General features: G+C 57.1%; 10 protein-coding genes across 10 annotated transcripts; 7 read left to right on the top strand and 3 right to left on the bottom strand.

Annotated features, from left to right (window-relative positions):
- Nucleotides 1-317: 317 nt before the first annotated feature.
- Nucleotides 318-2,202, top strand: BKCO1_1100059 (uncharacterized protein; the record flags this gene model as incomplete). Its single annotated transcript, XM_020270416.1, has 2 exons — nt 318-1,435; nt 1,488-2,202. The coding sequence occupies 2 exons, from the start codon at nt 318-320 to the stop codon at nt 2,200-2,202; spliced, it is 1,833 nt and encodes a 610-aa protein (XP_020132693.1).
- A 1,107-nt stretch (nt 2,203-3,309) lies between these two features.
- BKCO1_1100058 (c6 zinc finger domain protein) lies at nt 3,310-5,298 on the bottom strand (the record flags this gene model as incomplete). The annotated part of the gene is made up of 3 exons (XM_020270415.1): nt 3,310-4,983; nt 5,034-5,158; nt 5,211-5,298. The coding sequence occupies 3 exons, from the start codon at nt 5,296-5,298 to the stop codon at nt 3,310-3,312; spliced, it is 1,887 nt and encodes a 628-aa protein (XP_020132692.1).
- A 310-nt stretch (nt 5,299-5,608) lies between these two features.
- Nucleotides 5,609-7,051, top strand: BKCO1_1100057 (fructosyl amine:oxygen oxidoreductase; the record flags this gene model as incomplete). Its single annotated transcript, XM_020270414.1, has 3 exons — nt 5,609-5,789; nt 5,851-6,466; nt 6,523-7,051. The coding sequence occupies 3 exons, from the start codon at nt 5,609-5,611 to the stop codon at nt 7,049-7,051; spliced, it is 1,326 nt and encodes a 441-aa protein (XP_020132699.1).
- Nucleotides 7,052-10,482: 3,431 nt separating this feature from the next.
- On the top strand, nt 10,483-11,640 carry BKCO1_1100056 (uncharacterized protein; the record flags this gene model as incomplete). Its single annotated transcript, XM_020270413.1, has 3 exons — nt 10,483-10,545; nt 10,590-10,756; nt 10,815-11,640. The coding sequence occupies 3 exons, from the start codon at nt 10,483-10,485 to the stop codon at nt 11,638-11,640; spliced, it is 1,056 nt and encodes a 351-aa protein (XP_020132698.1).
- A 905-nt stretch (nt 11,641-12,545) lies between these two features.
- On the top strand, nt 12,546-12,881 carry BKCO1_1100055 (uncharacterized protein; the record flags this gene model as incomplete). The annotated part of the gene is made up of 1 exon (XM_020270412.1): nt 12,546-12,881. The coding sequence occupies one exon, from the start codon at nt 12,546-12,548 to the stop codon at nt 12,879-12,881; it is 336 nt and encodes a 111-aa protein (XP_020132815.1).
- A 440-nt stretch (nt 12,882-13,321) lies between these two features.
- On the bottom strand, nt 13,322-13,798 carry BKCO1_1100054 (uncharacterized protein; the record flags this gene model as incomplete). The annotated part of the gene is made up of 1 exon (XM_020270411.1): nt 13,322-13,798. One exon carries the CDS (start codon nt 13,796-13,798, stop codon nt 13,322-13,324), a length of 477 nt encoding a protein of 158 aa, XP_020132700.1.
- Nucleotides 13,799-17,231: 3,433 nt separating this feature from the next.
- On the bottom strand, nt 17,232-18,011 carry BKCO1_1100053 (uncharacterized protein; the record flags this gene model as incomplete). The annotated part of the gene is made up of 2 exons (XM_020270410.1): nt 17,232-17,904; nt 17,983-18,011. The coding sequence occupies 2 exons, from the start codon at nt 18,009-18,011 to the stop codon at nt 17,232-17,234; spliced, it is 702 nt and encodes a 233-aa protein (XP_020132695.1).
- Nucleotides 18,012-20,063: 2,052 nt separating this feature from the next.
- On the top strand, nt 20,064-22,115 carry BKCO1_1100052 (ring finger protein; the record flags this gene model as incomplete). The annotated part of the gene is made up of 1 exon (XM_020270409.1): nt 20,064-22,115. The coding sequence occupies one exon, from the start codon at nt 20,064-20,066 to the stop codon at nt 22,113-22,115; it is 2,052 nt and encodes a 683-aa protein (XP_020132694.1).
- Nucleotides 22,116-23,079: 964 nt separating this feature from the next.
- On the top strand, nt 23,080-24,081 carry BKCO1_1100051 (uncharacterized protein; the record flags this gene model as incomplete). Its single annotated transcript, XM_020270408.1, has 2 exons — nt 23,080-23,372; nt 23,676-24,081. 2 exons carry the CDS (start codon nt 23,080-23,082, stop codon nt 24,079-24,081), a joined length of 699 nt encoding a protein of 232 aa, XP_020132697.1.
- Nucleotides 24,082-24,611: 530 nt separating this feature from the next.
- Nucleotides 24,612-25,632, top strand: BKCO1_1100050 (uncharacterized protein; the record flags this gene model as incomplete). The annotated part of the gene is made up of 3 exons (XM_020270407.1): nt 24,612-24,914; nt 24,974-25,387; nt 25,444-25,632. 3 exons carry the CDS (start codon nt 24,612-24,614, stop codon nt 25,630-25,632), a joined length of 906 nt encoding a protein of 301 aa, XP_020132696.1.
- Between the last annotated feature and the right edge of the window lie 77 nt (nt 25,633-25,709).

The raw sequence follows: 25,709 nt of genomic DNA, 5'->3' as shown, positions 1-25,709 counted from the left end.
CAACGACAAAGGAGCGAAGGTGAGAATGATATGCTACGTATACCTGTCGGTCCTCAAATGGCCCGAGCTCCTTTACACACGTCTCTGTAGCCCACGTACTACTGGTCGATGACGTAAACTTCATCGCTGTCGGAGCTCTCTTTTTACTGCGCCTTCCTTTGCTGCTTGATCTTCCGCCACCCCATAACCCAAAGTCCTCCTCGTCAGCATCGTCGCACACTCACGACTCCTTTACTGCCTGATCTTCCACCATCGCACCAGCCAAACTCCTCCTCATCAGTACATCCACGACTCCCTTGCTCCTCACCATCTTCGCCATGGCATCTACGACCGCCAATGCCGGCATCGCATGCCGCGACATGGAGACTCTGATCTCGTGCATGCGCGAGATGCCGCAGGCCGACGGCGGTGCGTCGCTGGCAAGCTCACCCCACGTTCTTCGCCGACTCACCTCTCGCCGCTACATCCACGTCTACACGGTGCGCCTCACGACCGATGAGCTCCTCCATCTAGGTGCGCTCATCCATTCAGTCTACCAGCGCGTTCCCGGAGGCTCTCGCGGCCCCGGCGCCATCATCGTCGTCGACAACGCCTTGGACGCCTTCGAGAAGGTGAGCGCCTTGGCTGCTCATATCACGAATGAGCGCGCCGCGGACACCATTTACACCGATGACTTCACCTCTTGTTTCTCTCGGGTGGCCGTTGTTCGCGGTCCTACGCCGCCTCACCTCTGCGAAAACGTCGCCTCATACAACGCATCCATCAAATCCAGCGCGACCGCCGTGCGCAAGATCTTCCTGCGCTTTAGGCAGTTATTCCGCACTGGCCGTGCTATTTGGCACTCGCACGAGGATCCTTCACTTCTGGTCGACATCATCAAGACGAGCGCTAATGGCTCACCTCCGATTGACGCCATTTCGGTCTTCAACGCTATCCTATTCACCGGCTCCACTTCAGCTTCCTCCAGCAATCAGGGCACAATAACATGTGCCGACCCGCGCTCTGGCCATAATGGCCTCCCGAATATCTGGCCTCACTTCCTCATGGCTGTACACGGCGCCAATAACGAGCGCGGTATCCCGGTTACGTTCTACAGCAGCTGCTCAATGCGCGTGAAGCTTCACGCCTATACCATTAACGACGTTACCGGAATCCAGGATCTCTTCCCAGCGCTACTGCCGGAATCTACGTGGAAACCCATCCTCGGCCACGCTATGGATAAGCTCCTCCTTGCAGTATTCCGCCTCCTCGCCGGCGGCGACCTCTCTCGCGCAACCCCCACGCGCACCGGCGCCGCCGTAGTCCGAGGGGTGAGGCGTAGACTCGCCAGCGCGCAGCTGGCCGACCAGCCATGGACAAAGCTGTGCGTCGATCCGCGCTCCTACACCCAAGCCGCCATCATGGCGACAGTGCGCGGCGCGCTGCCGCCAGGCCAGTACGTATCCAAATAACCCCCTCCCATCTTCCACAGCGCTAACCGCTTCCAGCCCAAACAACAGCCAGACCACCACCACCACGAACCCTCTCCCCATCCTCGCCGCCATCGAGTCCACCATCCGCAACCCCACCCCGCGAGACCCGGCCACAGCCCTCGCCCGCCTCGCCCTAAACCCATACATCGACGACCCAGCATCGACCCTCCCCTCCCTCTGGGCCGTCCGCGCCGCCCTCAGGTTCCGCGGCACCGACGCCAACAACCTCAGCAGCACCATCGCCTTGCGCGTCGCCTCCTCCGGCGCCACCCACATCATCACCACGCCTCCTCCTCCTTCCAACAACAACAACAGCGCCACCACCACCAACCCCTCCCACCCCCGCACCATCCAACTCGCCATCGGCCAGCGCTGGGCCTCCTACATCCACGCGCTGCACCACCGCGCCACCACTTCGTCCTCCTCCTCCTCATCCTCGCCGCACGGCTACGGCGTCAGCGCCGCGACGGCGCGGACGTGGATGGCAGCGGTGCCGGGCGTGATCGCGGGCGCGGTAGAGGAGTGGGGCGCGGGCGTAGTAGAGAGGATGCGGCAGCAGGGCGTCGAGGGGGTTTCCGATGATGAGGCCGGTCGAGCTAGGATCAGGGCGGAGGCGGCGGCGGCGGCGATGCTGGAGAGGGGGGTGAGGAGCGTGGGGGTGGCGGCGAGGGAGACGGAGTTCACGGGGGTGTGTGAGGGGGTTTTGGGTGGGACTGGGGGTTCGGGTTAGGGCTGGGGGATGTGGTCATGGAATGAATTCTAACTTCTAGATGGGCTGGATGGGTCGATGCGGATTTCGGCTCGGTGGTGTGGCTTTGGGGACTTTTCTGGTGGATGGGCGGACGGATGGGGCTGGCTGGCTGGATTTCTAGGCCTTTCGTCTTTTGCTTTAGGTTTTTACGAGAGCGGGTTGGGAAAAGTGGGTTTTATGGATATTTCTGGGGTGAAGATGACAGGACAGGTTGCTCTATAGGGCGCATGATGATAGCCCACAAAATGCGATATCCAATTTCAAAGGATAGAAGAGAACTAACGGCTCGACAACACCACCATGGGCCAAACGTGAACTCGGTCTTCCCTCTTGACAAGGAAATGATCCATCTACTACCGTACGAAACATTAACAGCACGGTAGAGACAGCAACTACAGAAACTCTTCTCTCTTGACAAAAAGGACCCAATCGCTACTCCCACACCGCTCGTACTCAAGCGTCACAGAAACCAGTCTTCAGTTCTGTTCTCGTTCAACACTCCCACTGTCCCGAACAACTCCCTAGCTTGTCTTATACGCAACAGCATTCATCACGGAGATTTATGAACTAAACACCATGTGGCGACCACCAACAAACGGTCTTCCTGGATGAAATTGCATCTTCCAGCCTCAGAGTCCCAACTCGACGTCCTTCAAGCAACGATCCAGCAGTCCGGTAAGACAGTGAAAGGAGGAAGACAGGCTCCTTCTTCCATCAGACATGCTGTATACGCCTTTCAATGGATGCTGGTTCCACCCCTGGTCGGGACAGACTTTGGGAAGGTCCAGGAGTGTCCAATAGGAGTTTTCTAGGGGATTACGGGGGCGTAAGTGGATGAGAGCTGTCAGGGCACCTCGACTCGGCTCGAAGGGTAGATGCCGAGTCGACGATGCATGAAAGCAACCTAACAGCCCGACATCAGCCAGACCACAATTCCCCGTCTGCTCGAGTCTGAGAAAAAGAACAAGGTAGAGAAAGGTGTCAGGAAAAGGGAAAATGCAGAGCCGTTTCCAACCCCAACTCCCTTCCCGCATCCCGCTCCTCCCTCCCTCTCTCTCCCATCCACCGCACCACGCCCTCCACCTTTCAACCAACCAAGCTCATATTGATACTCAGCGGCGCCACACACCTCTCCCAATCATTCCTCTCCGCCTCCTCTCCCTCGCCCCCTTCCCTCACCATCACCGCCGGCGCCGACACCGGACTCCCGCCCACCACCATCTCCCTCTCCCGTATCGCCCACACCTTACTCACAACATCGCGCGTACGCACCACGTTGCTGATGCTCGCCTTGGCCAGCCTGTCGAAGGCGCGCAGCACCAACGGGCGGCCATAAACAGGCCGGCCCGTGCATTCATCGACCCACAGCTCATCGTCCAGCGGATCGAGCTCGACGGCGGCGACGAAGAGCGGCCAGATCAATCCGGCGGCGTTGGTGGAAGGAGCAGCGGCGGTGGTGGTAGTGATGGCGTCGTGGATGAGGCGCAGGACCTGGCGGACGTGGGCGGCGACGAGCGGGGTGGCGGGCGAGGCGCCGTAGAGGGCGCAGTACAGGTACACGATGGCGGCGAGGCGCTTGGCTTCGGCGCAGCGGCGCAGGGCCGCGTCGTGGGGCGCGTCGGGGACGAGTTGGCGGATGCTGTTGAGGCGCGTTTCGAGGGCGGCGGCTTCGAGGGCGAAGGCGTGGGCGGGGTTGCTGGTGTCGGATGGTGAGGAGGCGGGTGGGGAGGAGGAGGTTCGGGAGGAGGAGGAGAAGGAGGAGGAGGAGGGGGTTCGAGAAGCGGAGGGGGAGGAGGGGGAGCAGCGGCGGCGTCGGGCGCGGGATAGTTCGGTGATGGAGCAGATGATGGAGACGAGCTTGGGCGAGCAGCCTAGCCAGGGGTCGGCGGTGGCGTCGCTGGCGTCCCAGTAGTCCTCGCCGAAGATGGGGACCTCGCCGCAGGCGGTGCGGCCGATGACGTCTTGGTAGGCGAAGAAGCGCTCGGAGAAGTTGAGCAGGTCGTTGTTGGTGTTGCTGGTGCTGTTGCGCCTGGCGTTTGTGAGGAGCCGGCGGCGGGTGCGGATCAGGTCGCGGGCACCGTGCAAATGGACGACCCAGCGCGCATCGCACTTGTTGATGATTTCGTAGAGACACAGCATCATCATGATGGTGGGGACTTCGGGATCCAGGGCCACGCACACCGGGTCGTCGGTCATGAGACGTCGTCGGAGAGAATGGAGCACTTTGCCCTCGAGCTGCATGGCAACCGATTTCCACGTCCGGTTTGACTTCGAAAGATGTCGTGCAGAGAGAGCGAGGACCGAGTTGAGGGCTGTAGATGAGGCGTGGATAGAAAATGGAAGGATGAGGGAGGCAAAGGGCGAATCGGAGCGGACGCTCGGGGTGGTGAGAGGACACAGTTTCTGGATGTAATAGTCCAGCAACGGGGCATGGGAAGGATTCTCAAGCTGGGGGAACTCGGTCGGCGAGAGGAGCATTGCGGGTTGCGGGTGCATGCCGAGCGGAATCATCTGGCCCCCCTGACCGTACCCGGAGATGGAGGACGAGGACGAGCCAGGGCGGGGAGAAAGGGCGAGGAAGCCATCGTCGGCGGTGGAAAACCAACTGAGCTCTTCCTGCTCAGCTAGCGATTCTTCAAAGCCCTCGATGGTGCTGTTGACGAAGTGGTAGGGCTGGATGTAGGGCAGCGGGAGCCAGTGCACCACGTCGGAAACGCGGCGAGGAGCATCGTCCTGCGAGGCGCCATGCTTGCTCCAGATCTAGTGCTGTCAGCGGCTGCCTCATGTGGAAATGGCATCGGGGGACGCACTCCGCTGCGGCCGAAGGCTAGACCGCGAGAAGCATACTCCTGCTCCCATTTCAGGGTGACGCCGCGGAGGCACTGCAGGCCCTTGTCGCGGCAGTTGGAGCAGAGGGGCTTGCCCTCGTCGCATCCTGGGAAGCAATTATTAGAAGCTAACAGAGAAGAGTGGCAGCTAGCACGCACTGATCTTCCTCTTGCGGCACGTCAGGCAGCCGTTGCGGGAGCGCGACTTATGCGGCAGCGTGCGCTCAGCGGCCTTGCGACGGGGCATGGCTGCGCATTTCCGGGCGGGTCCTGTGGTTGGGCAAAGCAAATATCCCACTCATGGGCGCGCCAGAGCAGACCAATGAGTAAGGGAGCCGTGGCGCTGTGTTGCGGTGGAGGCGATGGGGGTGGGCCGACGCGGAGAAGGCGGCAGGTCCACGCGCTGCCTAAACCGGGCCCCGCATTCTCCTTCTTGGTATCCATCCTCTCCCGACACTCGCCCGCCAGCTACCTATCAGCGACGCACTTCACGCTATAAGGCCTGAATCGCCGGCAGCCGCCATGTCGTCGCTCGGGTCAGCATCCGCGCTCTCGCAATGGCCTCTGCACTTAATCCCGCGACTTCAACCGTGCTGATTGTCGGCGGCGGCACCTGGGGCAGCTCGACAGCCCTCCATCTTGCCCGCCGCGGCTACAAGAACATCACCGTGCTCGACCCCTACCCCGTCCCCTCGGCCATATCTGCCGGCAACGATGTGAACAAGATCGTCGAGCAAGGTGCGCACCCCATCCCCGCTGCCCGCACATGCACACCCGCCGCTCTGACCCTCGAGCCCAGGCCTCTTCTCCGGCAACGACGACGACGAGGCCTATGCCAGCAACACGCTGCTCGTCCACGCCGGCGACGCGTGGAAATCCGACCCCGTCTTCCAGCCCTACTTCCATGACACGGGCTACATCATCGCCGCCAGCGACCCAGACGCCATCGCCGCCCTGTATCGCCGCGAACAGCCGACCCCCGAGAAGGGATTCGTCGACCTCAAGACGCCCGATGCTTTCCGCAAGACCATGCCCGAGGGCGTGTTGACCGGCGACTTTCCCGGCTGGCAGGGCGTGTATAAGGCGACGGGCGCGGGCTGGGTGCATGCGCGCAAGGCCCTGGTGGCCGCCGCCACCGAGGCGCAGCGGCTCGGCGCCGTCTATGTCACGGGCGATCCGCAAGGCAAGGTCACCGAGCTTGTCGTCGAGGATGGCGACGTCAGGGGTGCCCACACTGCTGATGGCAAGGTGTGGCGCGCCGACCGCACCATCCTGTGTGCGGGCGCAACGGCGCCGCAGCTGCTGGACATGAAGGATCAGCTGCGGCCGACGGCGTGGACGCTGGCCCACATCAAGATGACGCCAGAGGAGGCGAAGCTGTACAAGGACCTGCCGGTGCTGTTCAACATCGAGCGGTAGGTCGTCCCCCAAGCTCAGCTCAGCTCATGCGAGGCAACTGACGCGCACGCAGCGGCTTCTTTATGGAGCCCGACGAAGACAACCACGAGCTCAAGATGTGCGACGAGCACCCGGGCTACCTCAACTGGACCGAGGATCCCAAGACCGGCCGCATGGCCTCGTTGCCCTTTGCCAAGCACCAGATCCCGCTTGAGGCGGAGAAGCGCGCGAGAGATTTCTTGCAGGAATGCATGCCGCACTTGGCAAAGCGGCCCTTCAGCTTTGCCCGCATCTGCTGGTGCGCCGATACCCCTAACCGGTCCTTCATCGTTACGCCGCACCCTGAGCACAAGAGCTTAATCCTCGGCGTCGGCGCCAGCGGCCACGGCTTCATGCAAATCCCCGTCATTGGCAGCTACATTTCCGATGCACTGGAGGATAAGCTCGACGAGAGGATGAAGAAGTGTTGGCGCTGGCGGCCCGAGACAGCGGTTGGCAGGGACTGGAAGGATCGACAGGGCCGGTGGGGTGGCACAAACAAGGTCATGGACTTCCAGGATGTCAAGGAGGGGGAGTGGACGAGCATTGCGCCGAGGATGTGAATATCGTACATAGATCCGAAAAGTGGTGCTCTGGATCTCTTCCGTCCGAGCCAGGTGTCGGGCTACGTTCTTTTTTTGTCCCATCCCCTAATGAATCCATGTGCCGCAGCTCCAATGCCCCGCCATCCATCATCTTCGGCCATCGCTTTTCTTCCCCTGCCCCGACGCATTCTTCCCAATGCCTTCAAACAACCCCGCCCTTCCCGCCCTCGCATCCTCCCTGCTTCCGCCATTGGCCGTCCCGCCTATCCGCCTCTCCCGCACGTACCGCCGCATTTTCCAGTAACCCCACACGCACGGCACCGCCACCATGGCCGTCTTGCCTACCAGCACGCTACCTCCTACGCCAAAAGCCGTGCCTAGCACAATACCCGCCGTGAACGCCCTGTGGCAGCAGAAACAATGAGAAAGAAGAACAAATGGGCCCACGATGCTAGGGGAGTCGCACCTTCGCCGCGTGATTGGCGCTGTTGCTGCCAGTAAGCGCTGCATCATCACCGGGCGTAGCGGAAATGCTCTTCTTTGGTCGGCGAATGGTGGGGAAGAAGAGAGCGGTTCGTCGATTCGCTGCTGTTGTTGTTGCCGTCGATTGTTTTGCTTGTGAGGTGCCTGTTCTTTGCGTTTTAGAGGTTGGCATGAATGGCGACGTCACACAGCCGGCGCCCGCGCGTGCGCTAAGGGATTAGTTGACGGGGCGGCTTGTCTAGCTTGAAATAGACATCGCGCCTAGGTACGCCCTCGTTCCTCGTTCCGACGCCTAGCGTGGAAATTCAGCCATCTTGTAGGTGAGGCTTGTGGGAGACCGACATCGTGGTCTGGAGATTGCGGTGAAGTGGTCGCACGTTGGCTTTTCTCACGGTGCTTCTATCTATGGTTCTAAGGTTCTTGATGCACGCCAACGACAGATGTACATGGACCCATTCAATAAGCGGACCAATCCCTCCACTAAAGTTTCTCCACTATCTCTTATCATAGCTTTCATCGTCGTACGGTCCTTTTGCTACCGTATCATCCTGCCGTATGCCTAAGATTTTTACATGGCTATGCCATCTTACACTCGATGCTGATTGAAGAAATATTCCTTGACATGGGAAAGATGTAGGATCAAATCGTAACTATAGCTGGCAGAACAGGAGACCATTCCATCACAGAAGCTTCCTCTCGCCTATCTAAAAGTTTACCTCCCACCCAGAGAATTCATGATTTCCAGGACACAACCACTCTGACGGCGTTTACAGTTACGACATTTATGCTAACTCTATTCCAGCACGAACTAGAGGTACTAGTAAACACTATCCGAAGCAGCCTGTGCAATTCGCATGGTACTACCTACCCCCTAGGCGATTGGCTGAATGTCCGCAACAGAAAATAATCCTATACCTAGCCCGATCCTTAGTAAACTTCACATGCAGCCAATGACTAATTAGTTTCACTATATAGAAATCCAAATCGTACTCGATGCCTTATAACTTTCCGAAAGTCTCGATGACTAAAGCTATGCGCTCTTTTCCATGGCTTCGCTTGTAGATACTGCTGCTACTTAGTACACTGGTCTTCCGTCTTTCCTACCTGCGGTCAACATAGTAGCCACTGCCCCTGGCCTTCACGGCCGACTCGAGTGTAGCCTTTTACGGAAATATCTAGAACAACATCTTAGGATGGCTAATGACGAAGAAATGGCGAAGTCATACATCTGGATCACGTCTTCAAGCCCGGGCAATGTTACCATCACGGAGGCACATTACTATCTGAAGTTCCTGGACACCACGATTTTCCCGAGTATTCAATCTCAGACCACTGCGAGAACAACACCGGTAATCTCTTATAGGGTTCCGCAATAGGCCCCTATGCGGCCAACAACCAGCAGTCATGGATGGATGACTTTAGACCAACCAGTATCTCGACCAAAGGGATATATGGTAATACGCTACCAGCTTCCATGAGGTCAAGGAAGGAAGCCCGTGAGAAGACGAGCGTTAGTAAACCCGACCGTGGATATCGAGTATCTTAGTTTCCTGCACGCACAGTAAAGCACAGCACTTATTTACATGTCCATGACCTCGGCCGTCAACTTGTGCCTCACAGTACATCGCGAGACCAGCAACGTCGATTTTATGCCATTCTCGGCGAGCCTGTGGCCATGGAGGGCGCACCGTAAGACGCCTTTATGCAGCACAACAAAAGTCTTAATTTTAACGGACGACAATGCCAATATAACAGCCCGACAGATACGTGCGAAAGACTGAGCGGACCCATTATTCCCCTCCCATATAGTCCCCCTTCTTCGTGCCTCCCTTCAGCGTGTTAAGCAATTAAACGCCCCCGCCAACCAATCCCTAGTCCCACCCCCTCTACCGCCATCTTTCATCCGCGTCCCCCTTGATGCCAGCCTACCTCGCCTGCCCGATGTGCCTTTTCTAAAACGGCGGCGACGAGCCGTTTCGCCCACCCACAACAATTCCGATACCGTTCGAGAACTTATAACCTTGGCAGCCTCCTTCATCGCCACTTGGCTGTCAGCTAATAGCATCAATGATGGCTATAGCAGCGGCGATAAAATTGGTTGGGTATTGAGCGCCGCAGCTGAAGCGGGACGAGGATGGGGTATGTTGCGGATATGCTGGTGCTGGTTGGCCGCTGGGGCTATTGAGTTCAGTTGCGAGGAGGCGGCACTTGGTTGAGGAGCCTGGCGAGTGTGAAGCGAGAAGGAGAATGTTGAGGAGCAGACGGGCCGGTCGTGAAGTTAGAGGGGTTCCTGCGGACTTAATCTGTGAGCATGCTGCGTGTTTATTGACTTGAAATATACGTTTCTGAATTCTGAGGCTGCCTGCTGGGGTCAAAAGCTTAACTGTTCTTCTGTGATGCAAGCCAAATGCGACTTGCGATGAGCGCATCCTCCTAGTCCTTAGGGCGATATGGGATAGTCACGTTGCTGAATGCGCGGCGCATGCTGTATTCTTGTCCAAAAATATGGTCAATTAACTCCCAACCTCTCCAGGAAGCGTGACGTGCTGGTACTGTTATCGTTGCTGTTTGCCCGCTGTTGCCGATTTTTTCTTTCTTTGTTGTAGTTGAGCGCGCATTTACGCAATTCTCTTCCGCTCACCGCTCTCGCCGGTATCTCCGAGGATTTGCGCAATGGTGGATCGTTACATATAATGCGGGTATCGTGCTGGTGTTGGGCAGTGCCACTGTTATGTGAGGAAGATCTAAGTAGACATACTGATTAATTGCCAAAGCATCTCAAGTCTGCTAGAAGAGTGGACGCGGTGATCGGAGCCGTATGTCTAACCAAGGTCTGGATAGGCTATTGCTTGTGGCCTGCGCGGCGAGGGACCGGCGCGTTCGGGGTTGCAGCGTTGGCAGGACCAGAACACGTGACGTGACTGCTTAGGACATGCCCGCCAGGACAACGCCACTCCCACTCAAAAATGCTTCCCGGTGCGCAGCACACCCTTTACCTTCATCCTGCCACGCGACCAACCTGCAGATCCGTAAGTCTTTCCCCCTGGTCCAATGACCAAGCACTGCAACACAGTCGCTGACAGCGCACGTCAAGCGCACAATGGAGAGCAACACGAACCTTCTTAACCGCAAGCCGCCGCTCCCCATGCATAGCCAGCATGAGGGTAGTGCTAATGGCAAGCCGCCGCGCAAGCCTAACGGCGATGACAAGAATGGCAGCGCCTACGGTGTTGATGCTCAGTAAGTCTCACGCTCATATAAATTGACTCTGAAATCTCGGCTACCTGATCCTAAACAGGGACACCGCTATGGAGTACTACTACTGTGTTGGCTGCGATAAGCCCGGGTCCGACTTCGTCTGCCGTGGCGACCATAGCCACAGCCTTGGACCTCTCTATCACAGCGCCGATTGTCCCATGGTCCACCGCGCGAACCAGGATGAGGACATGCAGTCTGAGCTGTGCCTGTGTGTGCGCCACGAGCTTCGTCGACTCAACCCGAGGCTGGGCAGCCTGTCCGCTAGGACCGCTATCCTTGAGCGTGTTCGTGTCCAAACCATCGAGATCCTCCAGCACCTTGGCCCTGCCGGCACTGACACTGGACTTGCGCCTACGCCTCCTCACAGTGGTACCACCGACACGATTGCCGGTGCCGCCGCCTCCTCCGACTACACCACCGAGTGGGTTGCCAATGACAACCCAATCGTGACTCCGCCCAACTGGCTGCCCGATGATGGGCTGTCTCGGCAGGGCTGTAGGCGTTCTGCGGCCCCTTCTCCGGAGCCGGGCGTCTGCAATATCTCTCTCGATGACTTGACCATCACCCCACGCCTACACCGGACTCCGCCCCTCCCTCGCGCTCCTCAGGCTAGCCCCAACATCGACGGCTCTCCTGACAGCAACCGCCAGTCTCCGGCTCCTCTTGCGAACATCTCGAACTCTCTTCGTCGTGCTCCTCCGTTCATCGGTGACTTGGACAACCTAGCCTTCCGTGCCTTCGGCGCCAGCTACAACGAGTACGACGTATACATGAACACCTTTCAAGGTGCTGATGGCAAGCGCAGGGCCAATCAGAATGCTATGATGCGCGAGGATTCCTGGAAGATGTACGCGCACGACAACTGAGACCTTGGCTGTGCGCATGCTCAGGACTGGATACCCGTTGTGAGCGGCAAGGTGGGACAGGGGGCATCTGGGCCAAAGAATCTACGTCTGTGTGGGCTATGTTTCTTGTATAAAGGTTCTTCCGAGAGGCTCTCTCTTGTGGCTCGGAATCCGATGCAAGTAGATATGGTAGTTCTAGCACATCTCAACAATGAAGGGACTTTGTTGTCCGGCTACATGTGGTTTGCTCGGTTTCCGAAGGGCTTGTAAGAGAACAGCCCCTCGATTCTAAGTCGCTGTTCATCTGTTCAATCAAGCCTTCAATTCTGGCACGAATATAGAGAATAGAGCCTGCTACCAGCACATTCGTCAAGGTTCTGCTGTAAAGGGCAAGATGGTACACGAGACTAAGAGCAAACTGGGTTCGCAGCAAACTTTTTCACTTTGAGATTGCTTGATCTACTACCTAGAAGCACATTTATGGTCGGGCGCGAAGAAAGAAGAGGCTGATAGGTGATAGGCTATCATGGTGTAGAAGCTGGGATATTGGTCTATGTTCCAGCTCCGCAGCCAGAGTTGGGCAGGATCCTGCCAGGCATAGCGATGCATCCGATAGATGTCTACAGGTCGCGATGGTAGCGCTTAGAAGTGCCAAGGCTCATGTCCTCGAAGGCAATGTAGAGAATTTTCAAGCACAGCGCGGACGAAGACAGGCAGCCATTCGTGCTCCCTGTGGCGCATAGTGCAGGGAACCAGCACACGTGACCCCATCTGCATAGCCGAGACTAGTCATAGATCTTTTCCTGTGCGTGCCAGACATCCTTGACCTTTCACACCCTGCACACGCATCAGCACCTAGCGTAAGATTTTCCAAGACCAGCCACACTGCATACTCACCAACAGTGCCAGCCACACCACCACCCACAATGCATCTCTTCCGACGCATATTCGCCAACGCCGCTGAAGATGCGGGACCTCCTCAAGGAACAAGCACCATTGACCCGGTTCTGCTCGGAGACACGCTCATCAAGGGACTCATCATGGGTCTGGATCGACAGTTTCGCGAGCACAAAGAGAGCCCGTACAACACTGAGATCACGCTCAAGTACATCTTCCACCTGAGCCGCGACAGGGTGCTGCAGGGTCGGAGTACCTCTGGTAGTAAGGAGTTCCAGGACATCATCAAGCAGCTCATCTATTGCTTCACTCGCGAAGGCTTGGAACGGGCTGTGCGCCTTCTCGACGCCAATGGCTCGTCCTAAACTCGGTTCCTCTCTACTCCTCAGCAGCGACAGCGTCAACAAGAACAATGATGGTCAGTTACAAGACCAATATGGTGTTGACGTCAAGCCTCTTTCATCCTTCGACCTTCCGACCAAGCGGGTCAGTACTGGCTTTGTGGGGAGTGCTACCTATAGGACTGGATGCATGGCAAGGCAACGGAAATGCGGGTTCTAATGAGGGCGCAACATTCACATTGGTATAGTTCAAAAAAGGGACGTGAAAGTGTACACGGAGCTTGGGAAGGGGAAGAAATATCACACCACAAACACTCAATGCAGACGACATTTACAGAAGCAGAAAAGGCTTGAATTGATAAGAAGAATGAATAGTGAAAGCCTGTGTTGTTACTGACCGCGGTCAGAGAAGTCTTGTAGCCGGCACGTTCCTCATTCGCGCCGCGTTCCCAGTCCATCCGAGTCTAGCTCTCTAAAACATGCCTCCTAAGCCTCCGAAGCTCCTCACGCAGCGCCTCGTCTCTTTCCTCGAGCTCCCTATTCCTCCGCTGAAGATCCACATTCCTGCGCTGCAACGCCCAGTTCTTGCGCTTGAGGTTCTCCTTCGAGCGCTTAATCTCGGTGTTGTGCTTTTTAAGCCCGGTGTTCTGTTGTTTGAGCTCATTGTTGCGCTGTTTGACCTTCTCCAACTCTATGGCAACGGCGCTCTTCGTGATATGAAGCTGAGTGTCATCGTTGCGCATGTCGCTGCTGTCGCCGCCGCTACCGCCGCTACCGCCGCCGCTGCCGTTGCCGTTGTCGTTGTCGTTGTCGTTGCCGCTGCCCCTGCCGCTGCCGCTGCCGCCAGTGAGGTTGTTGTTGCCGTTGTTCGTCTCACCTTCATTGGCAGCGCTACGAAGGTAAGACAGCCACGGACCAATGCTGAAGTGATTATCTGACATTGTTGCGGCGCTGTCTTGCGCGATTAGCGAAGCGCAAGCGCAGTGACGCGCACGTACTTACAGTGATGTAGGCGTATGGTATAAGGTGCGGGCGTGAGGTTGTAACGTGCGGGAGTGAAGTCGCAACGTGCGTGGTGGTTGAAGAAGTTTGGTGGCGTGGAGGAAGTCGAGATCTTTTATATCTTGGCCGTGCGCTGCCAAAGTATGGGCAACAGCAGCTGCGCACATGACTCCCAGATGACTCGACAGGGTCCATGGTATGCGCAATTGGGCAGTCACGCTTCTACGCCTACTTTTCACCCATGGCAGGCGCAAAATGGAACTGACCTGCAGTGATCCCTTGCGTGGGCAGTCGAAGCAGACATCCCCACGTAGATGGAAGTTCAAGCGGCCTTTCTTCATGGGCAGCTGAAGCAGATATCCGGACGCAGATGGAATTCAAACAAGCCATTTTCGTGGGTAGTCGAAGCATACATGCGGACGTAGGTCAAGGTTCAGACGGCCTTCCTCCATGAGGAGGTGAAGAAATCATCCGGTCGTAGATGCCAGTGATAAAACGGTACAACTGCATCCAGATGTAAGATTCCACTACACTTGTAGATGGATCAATTTATTTGGCGAAGGTGACTCTGTCGTTAATGATGCAAGCTACTGCCGGTGAAAGGCAAGGCTGTAGGAATGACAACGACCTATGCGCTTATCCTTGGCTCACAAACAGCCCATTGTTCCATACTGGGTGACAGCACCATAGGCTAAGCTCTTTTCCTTTCTTCTACTATCGCCGAACGAGAAATCGCCCATCATTGTTCACTGGAGCGTCTCCATTATCTTCCGCTTCCACATGCCTCGGTCAGCCTCACCCAGCGGAACCACGTCTCCTGCTACGAAAATTTCCGCGAAACTGTCCTCCAGAACTTCATATAGACCGCGGTCGGAATGTATCTGGCGCATTTAGGCGTACTGGAGTTGCATGCCTTCCCATCTGCCCCAGCGGCCCTGCGGTCACACTTTCACTTCGGCGGCCAACACTTTCCTTGCTGATACAAATCTGCGACACTGTGGCGGGAGCTATAACACGTAAATCATGTGTTCTCTAGACTTCGGATTGAGATTCTAGACTGGGTGTGAGAATCTACTTCTCGAGAGAAGAAACGAAGTGAGGTCGAAAAATTTGCACACGACTCGCAGGCTCGTCAGGTACAGCTGGAGCTTGATATCTCACCTTCCCCATGTAACCCCACGACCTGTACCGCAGCGAGCGTCGCGGTGACTCTAAAGATATGGGTCCACTTGACTGTTGCCAAGATGGCTCCACGGATCTAGATCTATATATTGAAAGCTACCATGATCTTTAAACTCATCTCGATGCAATAAACATGATCCAACCGAGTATCAGAGACAACAAAAAACAGTAGCGATGGAGCCGTCGTCGTTACAAACGTCAAGGTAAGCGACCCAAACGCTAAGCTTTGATTGTGTCCTGATTTACCGAGCCCATCTGGAATTATTTTCGATCGCCAGGCTTTGTGATACGACTCCAGGCATGTCGTCCCTATGGCGCCGGAGTGGAGCGAAGATGCCGGCAACTTGTCTCGTGCGATCGTGGACAGTGGGCCACACCTCTGAATGACCTCCCTCCGGGGTGAGCGGTGCCACGTCAAGCTGAGTCACTCAAGGAGGACCAGTCTTTCACAAACCTGCTGTAGATCCGAGCCATTTCCATCGCAGCATTGGGTTAGGTTCAGCTTGTTCCCATGGCCAATCATGCTTGCGTGAAGATGCAGCAGATTCAGCCTTTTACATGTGTGAATCGACGGAAGAGGTCTGATTCTAGTATGATACCTGCGCATGCTGCCAGTTTAGATACACAGCAGTTTGCTGTTGTGACAGTTCCGTGAAGCGCGATTGATTCGCTTTGAAGTGACCGTTTCTTCGTAATTCTGCAGTTTGGTCATCCTTGGGGCTATGGGCTTAGCCCAACTTTTCACGAGTAGAGGCTTCGCACAACGGTACCATGACTTCAACCAATAGCAGAGGAGTGCAGTCTGTTGGATGATGCGCTCGACCCTAGCTTTGTATCAACTCTATTTTCTGGACTTTCAATTTGCCGATTTTTGTAAGTCCACTCAAGAAACTTGGGCGCAAACGAATAATAGGTTGCGTAGGTGGCATTTGAGTAAAGGTGAGTCTGAGCAACCCACGCAAGAAAAAGCCTTGAGAAGACGAAGGTAGCTGCTTTCAATTGGTGGTGTGGTAGAGGAGGTTGTGTCGGTGACAGGATGGCTGGCCTCGGTGGTTCAGACCGAAAAACTGTACAAGCTGTGGCACTCGAGCTTCGCTCACTAGCGGTACTAGCGACAACATGGATGGTATGGATGACGGCATGGGTGATCTGCAGGAAAGCCGGGTTGTGAAGATAGGCCATTCGCTTTGTGGGACGTGGCGTGTGTGAAAGCCCAGTGAGTGAGACATCACCGACAAGGAAAAAGTTCGGCGGATACTGCTGCTAACATTGCCGTGAACAGAAAATGGTCTCTATGGAAAGAACATCACCAAGGAGTACCGAGCGAGTGCATGACGCAAAGCCTTCAAATGGTCATCACCTGGAGAACTGCCTTAAAATGCTACTCCTGAGTTCGGTAGATCTTACGACCAAAGGAAGCACTTGCAGAACAAAAGCTTCTTGCGAGCCGGTTCGACCAGGGCAATCCGCAAAATTTCCACGCCGTCACCAAATTGAAGAAAAAGAAAGAATGGAGATGACGATGGATGTGCATGAGGCGCCACGAGAGGAACGGATACACGCTCGACACCTACCGTGTCCTGCGTCGGAGGTAGCCAAGTCTTATCCTCAGATCTTATGTTGTTGACGTGGGTATTCCAAATTAACGTTCGGGGGTCCATATACGAGCGTATCCTACAAGAACAGAGTCCAAGTATTCACCTTTGGATAGTCGGATATATCAGGGCTCGGCGCTGACGTGCCGGACATAGGGCGCAGACAGACAAGTATGAGTATCAGCAGCTCATATAAGACCAATCTAGCTTAAAGATTAAGTTGTAATACATTTTCCTCTAGGTATGTACAAATTACCGAAACCGTCGTGGACTCTAACGTCCTTTAGGAACCAACATCCCAACGCGGAACACCAAGAACCAGTCTTTTCTCCCGTCGCATCTCCAGTCTAATCTTTCAGCTCGAAGAACGCACGCAAGCGCAGCAAATCCAAAAAGTCCGACCGCCGGCAAAGGCCTCCAAACTCCACTCACAGTACCGAAAGACACAGACGACAGTACCGGAACCAAGGCGCGACCATGCATCCATCTTACCAAAAGGCATCAATCACATCATCCCCCTCCTCGTCCCCCTCGCCCTCCCCCCTCTTCCATCTGATCATCCTTACTTCCTTCCTTCCATCCTTCCTTCCTTCCTTCACGACCTCCCGCCCCTCTCCCTCCACACGCCGCCAAACTCGCCAGCCACGGCCGACATGACGCTCCCCCTCCTCCCAACCATCTCATCCATATCCGACACGTCTTCCTCCTCGCCGGCAATGACCAAAGCCAAGACCTCATGACCGACGGCGCTGGCGACCAGCGCGCCGCCGACGGCCCACACGCCCGCGACGCGCACGACGTCCTCGACGCCGAAGCCGAGGCCGAGGCCGGCGGTGACGCCCATGAGCACGCCGGCGGCGAGCAGGGCGTCCTGGTGGGCGTCGCCGCGGGCGCGGCGGTGGAAGTAGAGGGCGGAGGCGGAGGCGACGAAGGCGGCGCAGGCGAGGAGGAAGAGCGGGCGCGGGATCTCGGTGATGAAGTGCGAGGGCTGGTGCTGGGGGTGGGAGCAGGGCATGCGCGAGAGGTCGAGCAGGCGCTGCAGCCACAGCGGGTGCCGGTAGAGGGAGGTGAGGAGGGCGGAGCAGAGGATGGTTGTGCTGGTGGCGATGGTGGTGAGGAGCGAGGCGGTCGTAGCTTCGTTGGCGGCGTCGACGAGGTCGTCGGTGTTGTTGTTGTCGTCGGTGGGGTGGGGGAAGCTGTGGAAGGCGGCCGGCTCGGGGGTGGGGGCCAAAAGAGGGCAGAGTTCGCCGCCTTTCTCGAGGTCGGTGCTGTAGAGAGAGAGAGGCGGGCGGCGGGGTTAGTTTGATGGCATTAGCGGAGGGTTGGGGATGACTTGTTGGACTCACGGCTCCATGGCTCGGGGCGACGTCGTCATTTTTGGGTGCGGCTGCTGCTTGGTGCGGGTGCGGCGCGGTCCGGGATGGCGGTGCAGCGGCGTCTGAAAATGGCTTCGCGGTGGCAAATTCGCAGGTCGAAAGCGGCGATAGTAGAGTGGCGGGTTTGGGGGCGATCTTTGGGGGATGCACGGTCAGCTGGGGGGGTGGATCAATGCGAGGGAAATGTTTCAACGCACACCAAGCTTTTGGCGCGGGCAGAGATTTGCGTCTTCAGCGAGAGCTCGAGGTGGTGGACGGTTTTTGGCTTGAGGAGTGCTGAAGATAGGAGAAGTGGGTGAATAGGGGTTCTGGTGCAATCTTCGTCCAGGCATTGGTTCGGTTGGCCAGCAAATCCGAGATTGAGCGAGTCAATTGGCCATGGAGATCGCGCTTCTGCCGCCGGCCCGCCCCGGCGTAGGTCCGAAGTGCTGCACACTGAGACATGGGCTACTTTTGGGGACGATAGGCGACCAGTCCGATCCCGGATGGCGTGCATGCATGGATCCCCTTGGGATCGCCTAGCGCGAGCCTGCCGACTTAGCTACAGTACAGCCTTGAATGATTGCGCGTCAGACAGCCCAGAGCCTTTCCGAGCACAATGAGTAGATGGCCGGGAGAGCCATAGAAAGCGCGTCCGGCTGCAATGATTGAAAGCATTCCACCACGACAAAAGCTGGGCGAGCACGCAACCAGGTGCCACGTCAGGAGCAGCGGCATACCTGGTCCATCTGCGGGAAGCTCAATGGGGAAGCACCAAGGGGATTTCCAGAAGGCAGATCGGTGGGGCGACTCGGTAATCTGCGGTGTGAGGGGAGCCAGCGGTCTGGTATCGACAAGGCGTTCTGCTCGTACCTGCGGAAGCGGGCTTGGACGTCAGACCAGCCCACCGACTTTTACAGGGCGAGACACGAGCTTATTGGGAGTGCGGCACAGAAGGGCCGAGAGCTTGCTCACCGAATGTCGACGGGGTTAGTATGCGGCTATCGTGAATCAACAGCGGGAACGCATGCCGCCAGCTTCGATCAAGCAGCCGAGAATATCTTCTTCGATAGACGCTCGCGTGTGTCAGCCGGCCATTCGCTCAGCCGGTGCGTTGCTTCTGCAGGGAGCATGCATGGGGAGCTCGATGTCTGAGTTTTCCCATGTGAGCCTCATCGGGGTCACTGACTGGGGTTGCACGGGCCACTCTCACGTTGTTTAAGCAATCTGGACTGCAGTGGAGTGGGTCGCTTTTCTGTCCGGCGGTGTCCCAATCAGACGCCAACGGCCCGTGCGTTCTTGAAGGTTGGATGCGAGCAACCTAAAAACAGATGCCATCGACGTCGTGTATAGCACGTGACGAGACATCAGGCACAGCGGCATTACTCGTTGCTCGAACCCGCGACTGAAGAGCCATTTGAGACACATGCGAGATGTGTATGATGATATGTTTGCTCCGTGGGAAGTGCACTACCTAGGCCATGCAGGAGCATCCTGAAGGATTGCATTTAGCGTCGAGATCACCGGCCCATCAGTTCGGAATCTGCCCTGTCGTAAATAATGGCCGTCGGGAGAAAGTACGTGCCGTACACAGTACGCGTCAACGGCATGGACTAGGCAGATCAGCGCCATGCTGTCGCCTAGTGTATGGTGGTTCAACAGGGACATGGAACATTGGCTGGAAGTTGCGGTGAGTCTGGGAGCAGATGCGAGTCAGCGTGGAACGGATTGAACAACCACGGGATTCGGTGCTCCAACGGATGAGTAAGCATGGTGTATACAGCAGGAAGAGCCATGTTGCGAGGGCTGGAGGTTGACGGGGATGGAGTTGGTCGGGGTCGGCGAAGCTCCGGGGGTGGGGGTTGCGTCAGCGACTAACGGCGGTCGCCACAACTCCGTCACCGTCCGTCACCGTCGCCTTTGCCGCCTGGACCTCCAGTCACAGCTACCACCCGCAATCATTTTTACCTACCGCTTCCCCGGATAAGCTGGCATTGCGAACACATCTCGGGAATCGCGCTGTACGCCGCACTCGCTCCGCTGCCACCACCCCGCCGCCGCCACCATAACCCATGGCCGACTCGACCGACGATGAACGCGAAGAAGAACTTTCCTCCATCGCCGCTATTTTCCCCGAGTTAGCCCTCGATCCCGCCAACGCTTTTAAAGCTTCAATCGACCTTACCGTTGCACCCTCGGTCCCGCTCGCCGTTACCTTTCCCCAAGCCGTCGACGGCGCTCTGCCGAAATCTCTCCCCACCCCACCCTCTTCCGACAATGAAGAGCATGCCCCGCCTGCGCCTCCGAAACCGCCCGCCCATGAAATCCACTGCCTCTCCTACCTCCCGCCGCTACGCCTACAAGTAACCCTGCCCAACGGCTACCCCGCCCATCACCCGCCACAGTTCGACCTTTCGACATCGCCCAAATGGCTGCCGGACGCCGCCCTGAACAAGCTGATAGATGAGGGCCCCGCTCTGTGGGAGGAATACGGCCGTGGCCAGATCGTCTTCGCGTACATCGATTTCCTGCAACAGGCCGCCGAGCGGTGCTTCGACCTCGTTGGTGACGACGGCGCCGTCATCGAAGTTGCCGAGGACATGAAGATTTCGCTGCTGGACTACGACATCAAGGCCAAGCGCGAGAGGTTTGAGCAGGAAACCTTCGACTGCGGCGTCTGTCTCGAGCCGAAGAAGGGCACCGTGTGCCACCGCCTCATGCGCTGCGGTCACGTCTTTTGCGTCGCATGTCTGCAGGACTTCTACACCAATTGCATCAGAGAGGGGGATGTCTCGAGCGTGAGGTGCATGGATCCGAGCTGTGGGAAAGAGGACAGGAAGAAAAAGAAGTCGGAGCGGACCGTTAGCCCGGGCGAGCTGCTGCAGATACCCATCGAGCAGGACATGGTCAAGCGGTACGTGGAGATGAAGCGCAAGAAGAAGCTGGAAGCGGACAAAGACACCGTCTACTGCCCGCGGAAATGGTGCCAGGGACCCGCGCGCTCCAAGAAATATCCCAAGATCACCGACCTCACCCAGCTGGTCGAGTCCGACTCGGAGGGCGAGGACGAATCCGGCACTCCGCCGCGTGACAGGGTTGAGGAGCAGATGCGCGGATCCAAGTCGGGCGACCGACTGGCGGTCTGCGAGGACTGCGAGTACGCCTTCTGCCGCGTGTGCCTGGCCGGCTGGCACGGCGAATTCGTGCGCTGCTATCCGCGCAGCTCCACCGAGCTGACAGAGGAGGAGCAGGCCTCGTACGACTACTTGCGCATGCACACCTCACAGTGCCCCACCTGCTCGTCGCCCTGCCAGAAGACGCACGGCTGCAACCACATGTGCTGCTTCCAATGCCGCACCCATTTCTGCTACCTCTGCGGCGCCTGGCTCGCCCCAGACAACCCGTACCAGCACTTCAACAACAAGAACACCGGATGCTACATGCGCCTGTGGGAACTCGAGGAGGGCGACGAGGGCAACGCCAACAACAACAACGCCGACCGCCCTGTCCGCTTCGACGGCGCCCGCGGCTGGGAAGCCGCCATCGCCGCCGCCAACGAGGCCGACGCGCGAGACGTCCAGGCCGCCGAGAACGCCGCCGCCGCCGCTCCCGGAGACCAGCAGAATCACGCCGCTCCCGCCGCTCTGCCCCTCGTCCCCATGCCGCCGCGCGCTGCAAACGGCCCGCCTCTCGTCGTCGACGTGAACCAGCTCCCGCCTCTCGTCGTCGAGATGGATCGGCTCCGCATCGCCGCCGTTGCCCAACGCGGCCAGCACCAATACCACCCCCCGCGTCGCGCCCACCCCAACCAGCACAACGATAACAACAACAACAACAACAACAACAACAACGCGAACAACCAAGCCGCTGCAGCGCCCCGCAACCACCACCACCACCGCCTCCCCGCCGGCGGCCCCGAAGCTAACGGCGCCGCCGGCCGCCACGTGCGCTTCCGTGGCAACGCCCGCGTCGATGGTGGCCAGGACCAGCAGCAGGCTGTCAGGCATGCGGACGACGCGCTGCAGCGCTTCTTGGCGGCGGCGCAGGCGGATGAAGAGGACGATTGGGATAGCGATGAGTTGGATGGGGATGGGGATGAGGCCTGGGTCATTCCGGAGCGGTGATGTGGAGGGGGGCGGGGGCTTGGAAGCTGTGGGTACGAAGAGGGAGGGAATGATGTGATGTGGTTCAAGATGTGATGACGACGAAGAAGGCGATGATTATGTGTGTAAGACTGGGATGAATGATGGGTTCGTCAAAAGGGAGTGTTGGGGTGGCTGCTGCCTACTTGCATTGCGTGGAGTTTCTGTTTTTCTTTTTGTTTTCCGGTGGGGCAAGGTGCGGATGGGTTTGGAAATGGTCAAGGAGGCCTACTTCTTTATATGGCGTTTTTTCGGGGCCAATGATTCCCACAAGCCGGTTCTGATTTTTGAATTATCTCATGCGATGGTAGGCCGGAGATTATAGTCCAAGCTATGGGCATGTACAGTGTCATCGTAGATAAGCGGCGTCAAAGTATGATAACCTTTTGTTTCTGCTAACATCAGCTTCGTCTTCTCATGGACGTTGGTCGAATCGTTTACGCTGTGTATATATGCTATACTGGCGATCAAACTCAGTATTCAACGGCCACGTCAAGACGTCATTCCCTCCAATGAGACCTTGCATGGCGGCGCGGTGCAATGGGTAATGCCACGCGGTACTCATAATTGGTGCCTGTGAGTTTCTTGAGACTCAAAATCCATGCCGCCCTCTTACACCCTTCGAAAGTTCGATCCCCGTTGAAAAGACTGTGGCGAGATTCTGAGGAGGTAACAGGTGTTGTATTGAGCTACCCGAGAGAAAGCGCTAAATACCCCCCTTGGCCATCGCGCCTTCCAACAGAGTCCCCTAATCTATACTGGACTGCGCAACGCAGCGAATCCGCAGCCTAACCGCTTGCTTTACGCACTAACAAACTGTCGTAGAGTATCATCACGACTCCGCGACAGCACATTTCTCTCTTTCTTCTCAACGTTGCCCACTCACCATCTCGATCCACCGACCCACAGCTACTTACGCATCACTCACCTCATCATCTACGCAAACATGGACGCTTCAGCGTCCGAGACTCCGCAATTGCCGGTGCCGTTGACGGGTGAGGTGACCGACACTGAAGTTGACGAGCCATCAGCCTCGAGGGCTTCTTCAAGTGAGGGCAAGCTGACCGCTGTGGTCCATGATGGAGAAACCACGCATCCTTGGACGGGTGGGATGCCCGGAGTGAGAGGAAGCGTCACAGCGCCCACGGAAGACACTTCGAATCCGAAACGGCAGAGGGAGTCAACTTCGGAGATCCAATCAGTCACCAGTCCTGGGGAGCCTGATGGAGCTGCTAGGGAGTAAAACCGTCGTTATATCAGAGCCTCCCACAGGCGCCAACCACGGTATTAAAGGAATTGGCCGCGTCTACCGCCTGCTGTAAGAGAAATGGCATGGGTCGACGCGTACGTCAAAAAGATCCTATCGCATGGATGGCGTCTTCCGACCTCGCAGATCTCGGATTGTAATCCAAGATTTACCTCCTGATTTTGGAAGCAGGTCTGTGAAAAGTTGGGCATTAAACAACATCTTACTACCGCTTACCACCCCCAAGCGGATGGGCAGTCTAAGCACACAAACCAGACTGTTGAAATCGCCATTAGGTACCATGCCGTCTCCAATCCGGAGATGGAGTGGACTCAGCTCCTCCCCTTGTTGCAAGCCAGCCTTAACAATGCCATCAACGCAACTACGGGCTTTTCGCCAAACCAGCTACTCATGGGCTTCAACGCCAGAACGGACCCACTGTCGGCTCTGGCTGAGATCCCCGACGAAAGACAGGCGATCCGAGACGCAGCAAGACGAGAAGCACAGGAAGCCATCGCCTTTGCAGCGGCCGGCTGGAAGAATCGGTTCGACAGCAGCTTGTCAACAAGCCGTCCGACCCCAGCCCAAACCATCACCCCTCTACTGCATCTTTCGGCCCTCAACATCCATCTATCGCCGGTGCCTGCTGCCCGGGACCGGCACGGTGTACAAGCTCTTGTCCGTGGCTTCCCGACTGGCTGATGACCAGGCAGTTACTGGCCGGTTGGTCGAACGCCACTATTCGTGCGCCCAGCCCTCGATCCTCCCCGGCTCCCCGCCCTGCTCTTGCTCACCCTGCTGCTCACCCTGCTGTTGACCCGGCTGCTCTGCTGGCTGCTCTGCTCTTTTGTGCTATGGTGTGGCTCCCGGCTCTCGCGCTCATTCGTACGACTTGGCTCTGTTATTCCACGCCGGCTCGACCACTGCTCTACTGCTTGCCATTCATCTTCCTGGGTGAGGTTTAGTGTAGATGGCTCGCGGCTGGTGATTGTGTCGAAATCATCGTCTGAATCGATAAACAATGGAGGCATCTTGTCATACGAGTTGGAAGTCTGAGCTCTGGTTGGTCCGGCGTGAGGGTGTGGAGTTTTGCGCGACTGGGGGCGGAGGTGAAATGGCAGGGTGTAGAGGGCAGTGGCGGGGGGGCACGGGGCAGGCGCGCGTGGCCGGTTGGCCAGTTGGCGCGGACCCTCTTACAGGCCACCGTACGGAGGAGCAAGCGGTCCAGCAAGATGGATTTCCTAGACAAAGTGGCAAGCTCTGGCCTCCATGACACCCGAGAATTCGCCTCCAGCAGTCGGGATCCCCAGACCCCAGAGCCACCCACCAGCTCCAGTTGGTCGGACGACGACACGCCTCAAGCCCCAAGCCAAAGCCGATTCAATCCAGACATCCCGATGCCGAGTTCTGAGTTCGATGTAGAGGAGGATCAAGAGAATGAGGAGACCGAGGATAAAGAGGACGATGATGTCGAGTGGCCGGATCTTGATGATGGCATGTTTCACCTCGAGCGCGAAGACGACAATCCTGGAGTCGTGAGATGCCATGGCAGAGTTTGGGATGAGGCGGTGAAGATGTTGAGTGCTGCAGCAAGGGCCGAGATTCAGAAAGAGTTTGGGGTGGCAGAGTCTGCGACGGCTCCAACAACGATCCTGAGTCTCAACCGACGTACATCAAAATGGCCACTCTGGACAAGGAGAGGTTTGAAGTCGAAGTCGATCAACAAGGCAAGCCTCTGAACAAGCCGAAGATTGACTACTACGGAAAACTACAACCAAAGAAGGAAGCTCCCCCAAAGCACGTTTTGGACGTGGTCAAGGAACTCAAGAAGATGACCGGCAACCATGTCGAAATGGATCCAAAGATGAACAAACTAAAACAGACTCAAGCATTCATGAAATCAAAGGTGTTCAACCATGCTCCGGAGTTGGAGGCATATTGTGGGTGTGACGAAAGACACTCACCGTGGCTGTTTTCGCCAGATGGCATGAGCCCTTTATCGGCAGCCGTACGCAGAAGGTCCAGGCCGCCGTAGTTGACTTCTGCTTCACTTGCGCGTAACAGAGCCTCAAGGATGGCGCTGACGCCGCCTTCATGCTACCTGACCACGACAGCCACAGCCAAGAGGACGACGATGTCGGCTCCAGGCAGCATTTGAGCTCAGAGGCTTCCACGTTCAACCCCGACACTCCTATTAGGCAGTCCTGGCTACATCCTCTAAGCCGAGAGGTGAAAGTCTCGACGATAATATGAATGCCACAGACAACAGTATGGGTAAAGATGATAAGCCTAAGGTAAAGGAGAAGAAGGATCTAAGCTTCCGAGATGCT

Source organism: Diplodia corticola, assembly GCF_001883845.1.
Source record: "Diplodia corticola strain CBS 112549 chromosome Unknown scaffold11, whole genome shotgun sequence".
Lineage (NCBI taxonomy): Eukaryota > Fungi > Ascomycota > Dothideomycetes > Botryosphaeriales > Botryosphaeriaceae > Diplodia > Diplodia corticola.
This window is presented reverse-complemented; position numbering and strand designations above follow the sequence as displayed.